The sequence below is a fragment of the Corylus avellana genome, chromosome ca6 (assembly GCF_901000735.1).
Source record: "Corylus avellana chromosome ca6, CavTom2PMs-1.0".
NCBI lineage: Eukaryota > Viridiplantae > Streptophyta > Magnoliopsida > Fagales > Betulaceae > Corylus > Corylus avellana.
In genome coordinates, this window is record NC_081546.1 from 5,115,775 (window position 1) to 5,125,467 (window position 9,693).

General features: G+C 35.2%; 1 protein-coding gene across 1 annotated transcript in view; it reads left to right on the top strand.

Annotated features, from left to right (window-relative positions):
• Positions 1-5,597: 5,597 nt before the first annotated feature.
• Positions 5,598-9,693, top strand: part of LOC132184040 (protein PSK SIMULATOR 1) — an 8,544-nt gene continuing 4,448 nt past the window's right edge. Inside the window, exons 1-5 of the mRNA XM_059597519.1 lie at positions 5,598-5,883; positions 6,148-6,783; positions 8,586-8,911; positions 9,038-9,130; positions 9,232-9,377. Coding sequence (XP_059453502.1) covers positions 6,442-6,783; positions 8,586-8,911; positions 9,038-9,130; positions 9,232-9,377 — 907 coding nt within the window. The 5' untranslated portion in view covers positions 5,598-5,883; positions 6,148-6,441. The remainder of the gene's footprint in view (positions 5,884-6,147; positions 6,784-8,585; positions 8,912-9,037; positions 9,131-9,231; positions 9,378-9,693) is intronic.

Below are 9,693 nucleotides of genomic sequence, written 5' to 3' on the forward strand. Positions count from 1 at the left end.
CCACCGATTTTCTTACAGTTAAGGCAACGCTATAATTAATGCTGCCATGAGATATTTTATTTGTGCTCCAAAGAATCACATGACGTTAAGTTTTTTGTTTATGAGTTGACCAATAAGTTCAGGTTGACTTTTCAACGGCGGGGATGAATTCATACACATGATTCTGTTTACACGAAGAAGTCTCTATTTTCATATTTGCTGGTCAAATTGCCTAAACTTAGGCCTCCTCATGTCTATTTCCTTGGCCTCATTTGGTATGGGGAAGTAATTTCTAGTGTTCATACAGCTGGACCAACAAGGATGCAAGCAAGGGATGTTTGGCAAAGATTTTTCATTTTGTTTCTCTTAAAAAAGTGATCACGTTTTTGTTAGGTTATGTGAAGCTGGGTTTATATCTGACCCGGCTTGCATCCGACCTCATTTAATGTTGGAAGCGCTACGGTTTTAAATGGGATTTTTTCTAAGGCTTAGTCCATGAAATGAAGACTTAGGCTGATAGTGTCAAAGTCAGAGCCCCCGGAAAAAAAAAATTGGCCCGTTTCAGTGTTTTGACTCGGTTGTGGGTCGTAAACCTAGCTAAAACGTTGTGGACGTAATCCTTAATAGTGAATCACAAAAATCTCTGTATTTTGTGATTACTTTTTATTTTTCGTATCTTAATGGTTCTAAAAATAGAATAGATTTCCTAATAGTTTTTTTTTTTAACATTAACAAACAATTTATTTCACTTATTTTCTCATTAAAAAAAATTAAAAAGGTAACTTCACTAAAGATTCTTGAACTTCCATCCGATTTGACAAACTCTCCTCCAAACTTTAAAATCTCTCATAGTCCCTTGAACTTTCAATTGCAATCAATTTGGACCCCCCCGTCATATTTTAAACTTTAAATGACGTTTATACCCATGAATTTTTTTTTTATAAAATTTCAACTTTACCCTTAATTCCAATTTTTTTTTTTTTTTAAAAAAAAAAATCATGAATATTTTTGTCTTTTTTGATATTTCTAACTACTAAATTTGATAGATGGGTTCAAATTGAGAGCAATTGAAAGTTCAGGGGGACTAAATTAATAGATTTTGAAGTTTATAAGAGATTTGTCAAATCAAATGAAAGTTCAGGGTCTTCAATGAAGTTATCTCAAAATTAAAAACTCATTTTTATTTTATATCAAGTCAATCAGTTATTTTCTCAAGACTCTTTGCCAAACACATCCGCTAATTTACAATTATGAAGTTTGGGTATGATTTGGATAGATGATAGTGTAGTATGCCTTCTCCTTGCCTAGAAATTCTCTGGTTCAAACTTCTTTTTAGATTGATTACGATCGACAATAATCATTGCCTTTCTAGAAAATATATTACTATATATCAAAGAAAGAAATTTGATACATTTGGACAGTTGGTAAATGGTTTTGAAATATGTTTTTTATTTTAAAACATGGAAAAATGTTTCCAAAACCGTCACCCAACGTAGCCCCACAATTACCAACAAATTAGATTAGCTAGGTTTGGTTGTAGGAACCAAACTGTTAACTGTTGGACTCCTTCAACTTTGCAAGATGCATGTAATTAATTTGCAAGTGATTATGTCGACAAGATATAGCTGACATTTTTTTTTTTTTTTTTTAAAGAAAAACATTTCAATTTCATTGATAATAATCACGAGCATAAAGCTCTTACATCGCAGGAGCATAAAGCCCTGAAAATGCAAATTATAGCCGAAGCTACAAAGATACAATCATCACCTAAAACCTCCACTAACTTATGACTAGTTTTCTGTTGAGATAACAGATCTACATAAGACAAACACAATCCAATGCATAGGTAGCTCAAATTCCTCCTTGACCCAAAAGCCAGGATGAAGTTCGCGTCCACAACTCAAAGGTCTGGACCAAAAATCACATCCATGACCCAAAGGTCTGGACCAAAGTTCAGTTCACATCCAAGCAGACAGATCGAGGGGCCAAAGCCTTATTACAAACAGAAGCAAGAAAATCGAAATAAAACGTGGACGAACCAAAGAGGCAAAGCCTTATTACAAGCAAATAACATGAATGAGATGCATACAGGGAAAAACAGGAACAAAGACAATACAAGGAAAGTAAAACAAAACGGGAACAGGCACACGCAGCGTGGATGCCGAGAGTGCACTCGCCGAAGACCGACACCGGAAGGGAACGCTGGAAGCTCGATGCGGCGGGGACGCGAAAAAAGGCCCAAAACAGTGGATGGAGGGAGGCGAAGCCGATCGCCAGCTGGCCGGAAAACCATCGCAGCAGGGGGCATTGAGGCTCTTCTCTGGAGGGGCGCAAGGAAAAACCCAACAGCGGACGGTGGGTGGCAGAGCGGGCGGAGGAGATCGGCGGCGAACACAAAACAAAACAAGGGGAGTTTGAAAGAAACCCCAAAATTAGAACCCACACTGAGTGGCACATAGGCAAAGCTACAAGAACAACATACCAAAAAAACAGCAAAGAAACATAAGGGAAAGGAACAGAAAACAACCAGAGAGCCCCGCCAGAGACAAAAGCGGAATAAAGAGGAAGGGGCGGTGGAGGAGGGGTAGGGAGGAGGCAACCCGGGCCAGGGACATCAAGTAAACTACTGGCATCCAATGCAAGGGCATGCAAGGGGAGGGGGGAGGCAGCAAACAGCCATCCCTCCTCCCCTCACCATGGGGGAGGGGGCTTACCTGAGGCTGCGGCACTAGAGAGAAAGCGAGAAAACCCTAGCCTGGTTGATTTTTGATATAGCTGACATATTGTAACATATATAATAACAAAAAGGAAAAGAAATAAGAAAAAGACCAAGGCTCCGTTTATTTTAATGTAAAATGTTTATGCTACTTTTTCAGACTGAAAATTGTGGTTAAATAGAAACATTTTTGGTTGGCCAATAAAACCGTATTTAATTTATGTAAAATGGTCTCTCTCTTTTAAAACTATAAACCATTTTTCGAGTTTAAGCTTCTCATTCTTACATTTACACTCTCTCACAGTTCATTCTACATTGCCGGAATCTGCCACAAGTGTTTACCAAAAGTTGCCAGCTGTTTTTTTTGGCTACCGTTGCTAATATTATGTAGCTGAAACATTGAAAATAGTTTCCAATAGAAATTTTTTTGTGTTGAAACAAATAGAACTTAAGAGTTATTAGATGCATTGTATTAAGCCAATACAGTGATACACTCTAATTAGCGAAAGAAAATTAACATTGCGAGTGATGGTCTATTACAAATATGTTTAGCCTTGCGATTTTCGCATGTCAAAAGTATGTTTTTAAACAAAATCGTGAAAAAAAAAATGACGGTTTTGAAAACGTGAAAAAATGTATGTTTATAAATCGCGTGCAAGGGTTGCACTTTTAAAAACACACGATTTTAAATGTTGTATTGCAATTTTACGAAACGTTTAACTATATTTTTAAAAATTATGTTTTCATTAACTGCATTTTGAAATTACTACTTTTTAAACTACACATTTTAAAACTGCTCAACCAAACGGATCAGTAGGTTGAAAAAAAAAAAAAACGCGTTTAGAAGCTCTTACATGAAGGGTTTTTTATTTATTTCTTAAACATGTAATAAAAGATCATTAACTTCATAAGTCCCATATCATAGAATTAAATCTCCAATGTCTTTGAAAAAGAGGAATATCACTAAACTAAAAAAATTACCGTTGTTTCTTAAAGAAGTTGACTGTAGGCTTTGGAAATTCCGTTTACATTACAAGGGTTGGTAGAATGTATTTTACTTCTTGTAATCATCTTAAGAGGCTAAGCTCACTAGAGCCTAATTTTTAGACTTATATATATATATATATATATATATATATATATATATATATATATATAAATAATAAAAACTTTGATTAACGTTTGAGCTACGATTTATTAGATTAATTAATAAAAAAGGAGGTCATCAATGTGTTGAATTTGACTATGGTGGTGATTAGCCCACCAGGCGCGTGAATTACACTTTGTAATATTAGGGTAAATCCAATATATAATATATAATATATAATATAATATAATTATATATCTATCAGCAAGACGGTTTGAACAATTCAAAGCAGCAAGCAACTTTCATTTGGTCAAATCATGGAAAACAAATCAAACAAATAACAATTTCTAATCAACCCTCTTGCTTAAATTGTTCATATTGATTACTTATTCATATTTTGGTCTTCCAAGATTTTTTATTTTTTGATTCAATCCGTGGCATGATTCATGGGAAGATTTGTTGTTGAACATTTTGGCCAAATAATTGGTAGATTTTTCAGATTTGACAAATTGATGCAAAAATATAAAAAAAGGATTAAATCAAGGAAAATGCTAAAAGCACAACTATTTTGCCCAAGCCAATTTTTACCTTATTTTTTAGTTTAAAAAATAACAAAATTAAAAATAAAAAAAAGTTTCTGAAGCAATAATTTTTATTTTGGTTTTTTTTTTTTTAAAATAAAAACTGTATTTTGCTTCAGAATTTTTTTTTTAATTTTTAATTTTAAAAATTTATGAAGGAATAATATTTATTTTGGTCCTTCTTTTATTTGGTATTTTTTTTAAATTAAAAATTGTATTTTTCTTCATAATAATGACCATTTTTTTTTTAAAAAAAAAATTAGCCATTATTATGAATAAAAATACAATTTTTATTTTTATTTTTTTTAAAATACCAAATAAAATAATGACAAAAATAAAAATTATTGCTTCGGAAACTTTTTTAATTTTTAATTTTGTTATTTTTTCTTAAACTTCTAGCTAAAAGAAGAAAAAAGAAAATTGGTTGAAATTGGATTGGATTTGATGGATGACATACCAAAAATGCTGTACAGTTGTGTATCACATAAACAGCTGGTGAGACATCAAAAACTTTCATCACTTTCAGAAGACTCATTGCCAATTATTTTGTGTTATCTATTAATCAGATTGACTTCACATCAAACTTAAAAAAAAAATAGAAAAAAAAAGGGGATCATTATAAACCCAACCCAACTTAATAACTAACAATAAACCTTCAAAGACTTTCCAATTTTTCATTGAAAACATAATTGGCACGCGGAGTTAAGTGTAACAATTCGTGTTCATATGTCGGGTTCAAATTGTGTCAAGACGTGAGTATAATATTATATAAACAAACTCTAACTCAACCTTTTTAATTAAACGGGTTAAATGTAAATTTATATCGAATTCACGGGTCAAATTTTTTAACTATAATCTTTTAATTTTGTGTTGAGTTTGCGGATCGTATCAAAAAAATTTTCAGGTCTATGCGAAATAGACTATAAAATGAAATGATTATTTGCATGGAGTAATAATTATTTTATTTAGTTGCATATTATTTTTGGAAATAATCTAATCATTCCCCCAAATAGAGGAATACTATTCATGGAGGAAGATATAATAATGTGTTTTCCAAAATAGTCGGCTGTGACGGGGAGAGGAGAGGGAGGAGCGTGGAGAACAGGCGCCAAGAAGGAGGGTGGTAAAAAAAAAACGAGGAGAATGGTAAAAGGGTGGGTGGTGAGAGACGGAAGTGGAGGCGGGTGGGTTAGGGGGGTTTGACCAAAGCAAAGGCAGTGAGTCCTTCGGGAAGGCAGGACTTCTACAGTTCTACAACTCGTACTAGTCATACTGGCTGCCAAAGCCAAGTAGGCCAAAGAGAAAAATAAGAAAGAAAAAAGAGAGAGAAAAATGCAAAGAGCGGGTTTCGATTGAGTCTGACTTGACTCTCTCTCTCTCTCTCTTTCTGTCTTTGGGTTTTAAGGTCTTTCTTCATCTGCTACCCCATCAACCCCTTTGCCCAACACCGTCATTATCATCATTTATTTTCTAGCAGATCCAAGTTCAACTCATCCACCCGCTTTTCTATCTGTGACCTGGTGAGTTTCTCTGACTGGTTTTCTGTTTTGTGTGTGTGTCAGTTTGTGCATAGCCGCCTATTTGTTGGTAACTGCGATTGATCTTAAATTTTGATTCTTTTTGTGATAATGGTTTGTGGGTTTTGATCAAATTCTGCTTTGTTTGAGTAAAGGATTTAATTTTAGTGATTCTGTCGCATGCTTTTCTTTGGAGAAATTGGATTCTTAATTTGTGTTTGACTTGCGGTTTCTGATTTATGGGTTGGGTGTTTTCTTGATTGACAGTTTGGTGATCTGGGAGTTGATGGGCTGGAACACTCAGTAGTGGTCAGAATTGGTACTGTGGATGTTTGCGGAAGTAGGAGTTTCATTTGTAGTTTCAAACTGGTTTGGTTGAATTCCTAGCTGTGGAGATTGGAGGAGCTTCTGATTTTGCTCTGGTTATGTACAAATTGGTATAGTTGAATTGCTGATTACGAGGGTTGGTGTTAGTTCTTGTAAATAGTCCAAATTCTTGGCTATTGTATGGAATTTGTGAATGAAATAAAAGGTGAGGCATAGTTTGTGGTGATCAATACCATGGGTGGGATTTGCTCGAGGTCGGGGAGATCCGCCGTGGATCGTGGGATTGTTGATAATGCTCCCGTTGGAAGCTTTCAACATGCTAATGGCCATTCTAATAATGGGTCTGGAGTGGTTTTCGAGTCTCATGCATTGCCCGTGAAAATAAGTAGCCATTTGACCCCGTCTCCGGTTGGCGAAAACATGGATAAGCAGTTAAGAGAGCACTTTTCGTTTCCGGAGCCAAATGTAGTTCCATATGGTCTTGCTCCGGATGATCTCAATGACGGGATTCCTCGCTTGAATAGGGTTTTATCACACAAATCTAGATCAACCAAGTCCAAGCAGGCAGTTGCAAAGGTAAGTCTTACCTTGATATGTTCTATGCATGTTTTTGCTTATATTTTTTGGTTGGAATCAATAATTCTTCTTTAGGTTGAACAAAATATGCTATGGTAGGGTTACTAGTTGCGGTTTTTTTTTTTTCTTTTTTTTTTTTTTGCAGTTATGCTTGTTTTCAATAGCATTTGAAGCCACAGACTCTTCCCTTATGGAAGGAATTCATTACTAGATATTGGTGCCATTAGAAATAGGATAAAATGTTGCAATGATGTCAGTTCACAAATTCTCTGAGACCTATCCATCCATGCTTAAGCAGGGTTAACTTGGAATAGAATTTTGCAAGGCTTACAGCTCGTTGGAGTGGGTTCCTTTGTAGGAGTGGGTGGATGGTATTGTGGTTTGGGGAGATATGCTCTAGAAAATGGCTTACAGCTCTTTGTTGACTTGGAAATTATTTCCGTTGGCTAGTATTTTTCGCTCACACCAAACACCAAAAAATGGGGAAAACATTTTCCAGAAAACGTATTACACCGAAGCAAACGCAGCCTAACAAAATTTCACGACACGTTCCTCAAGCCCACCTTCCCCTCATTCAGATTGGATGATGTCCTTTTTGCTGAAACAAAAGCAGCCTAAAAAAATTTCATGACACTCGTTTCTTCCTCATACCCACCTTCCCGTCATTTTCAAATTGGATGACGTCCTTTTTGCTTAGTGGAAGACTTTTGTTCTTTTTGATAAGTAATCGAGATATCATTAAAAGCGTAAGGTGCCCTTAAGTACACATGAAGTATACAAGAGGAGACACCTAGCTAGTAGGGGCAAAGAGAACAAAAGAATCATGATAACTAATTACCAAAGGAGAAACATAAGCAACTGTTCAAAGATATATAAGTGTTGAAAAATAAAGATTTAATCTCTTCCAAAAATAAAGACTTTTGTAAATGCCTTTTTGTTTGTGATGGGTCTGGAATTGACCTGGGCTGTAGGGAATTGAGGATAATTGGAGAAATTTTAAGATTTGAAGGAGGCTATTAGAGCTTTTGTGTGTTTCTGACATGTGATTATATATTTATGTTACTGGCCATAGTAGCAAAGTGGTACATAAAGATATTTTGTATCAAACAACCTTATGCACTTGAAGAGAAACATAAAGATATTTTAGGAAGAATAAATTATTCCTGCATGATGCCTAGGAGTAAACCGAACACGCGAATCTCACATTCTCTAGAATCCTATCATATTCCTAATCATTCCCAAACTTGCGAATAGTCATATTCCTGAGAATTTGGATTCCCATGCATCACCTTCCCAGTAATGTGAATGTCATGAGGAAAGTTAGATCCTGCAAACCAACCGTCTTGTTAAGTTTTAGCTACTTCACTTGATTGGTTGTTTCTAGATTTTTGGAGGTTCTTTGTGAGGTAAATATGCTTCATTGTTAAATTTTTTTTTGTTTTTTCTGGGAATTATCTTGTATCTTGCCTCTCCCCCCCCTCCCTGCCAGAAACTGTCATTTCTTCAATGTGAGGCATTATGTTTGTAAGTTGCGAACCTAAGTGCTTGTGATATTTTTACTATCATTGCTTCAATAGTTATTTTTACTCTGTACTTGCGAACTTAAGTGCTTGTTGGCCTTATGTTTGTAAGTTGCCAAGAGAATTTTTCAATATTTCCCATGATTGTTGAAGTTTAGATGGTGGTTTCCGCATTTGTCAGTAATTAAACAAATTTTGTGTTAATGTGTAAATATTATCGCTATGGTGTTGAATAGGAATAGTAATCTCTTTTTTTTTTTTTTTTTTTTGTGTGTGTTATAGGTTTCTGAGGTGAGCTTACTTCTGGGCAGAGCTGGTACTGCGGGGCTTGGGAAGGCAGTGGAAGTTTTGGACACGCTTGGTAGTAGCATGACCAATTTGAACCCTAGTGGTGGTTTTACCTCAGGGGTGACAACAAAAGGGAATAAAATTTCAATTTTGGCATTTGAAGTTGCGAACACAATTGTTAAGGGTGCCAGTCTAATGCAATCCCTTTCCAAAGAGAACATCAAACATTTAAAAGATGTGGTACTTCCATCGGAAGGGGTGCAAAATTTAATTTCAAGAGATATGGATGAACTTCTAAGAATTGCTGCAACCGACAAGAGGTGTATAGGCGTAGATAGTTATATTATTTTTATAATGTTTTTGTTATTGGCTTTGGACTGGTTAATTCTTCTTATGATTGTTACATGGTTGAGAAAATTAATCATTTTGTTCTGCAACTCTGGCAGAGAAGAATTGAAAATTTTCTCAGGAGAAGTGGTGCGTTTTGGAAATCGTTGCAAAGATCCTCAATGGCACAACTTGGATCGCTATTTTGAAAAGTAATCATAATAGAACTTGTGTATGGGACCTTGTCTGTGTTCTTTTAACCTCTCAAACGAGGTTCTCATGTTTTGTCTGTGTTATCTTTCTGATATTTTAGGTTGGGTTCAGAACTTAACCCCCAGAGGCAATTGAAGGAAGAAGCAGAGACTGTGATGCAGCAATTAATGATTTTGGTTCAGTATACAGCTGTGAGTATTTTCACATTACTATTGCATAGCAGCAGCTGCACTGAGTTGCAGTGGTGTAAATTAATAATTTAGTCATAATAGACCCTTTGTCTCACAGCTTGAACCAAAATGGAAAGAATAGGATAATTTTTTTTCCCTTTTTTGGTGAATTTATTTGTACAACAATGAATAATTTGTATTCTTCATTTTCTAGTGCTTGTGGGACTGGATGATGAAACATTAATTATTTTGTTACGTCAATGAGTGCTCTGAATTGAAATAAATGTACATCCTGATTTGGTGGGGGGGTGGGGGAGATGGAGACAATATGAGAAGTTGATTTTGTTAATAGATTGTGATACCTTCTTTTGATACTACAATAACCAATCAAT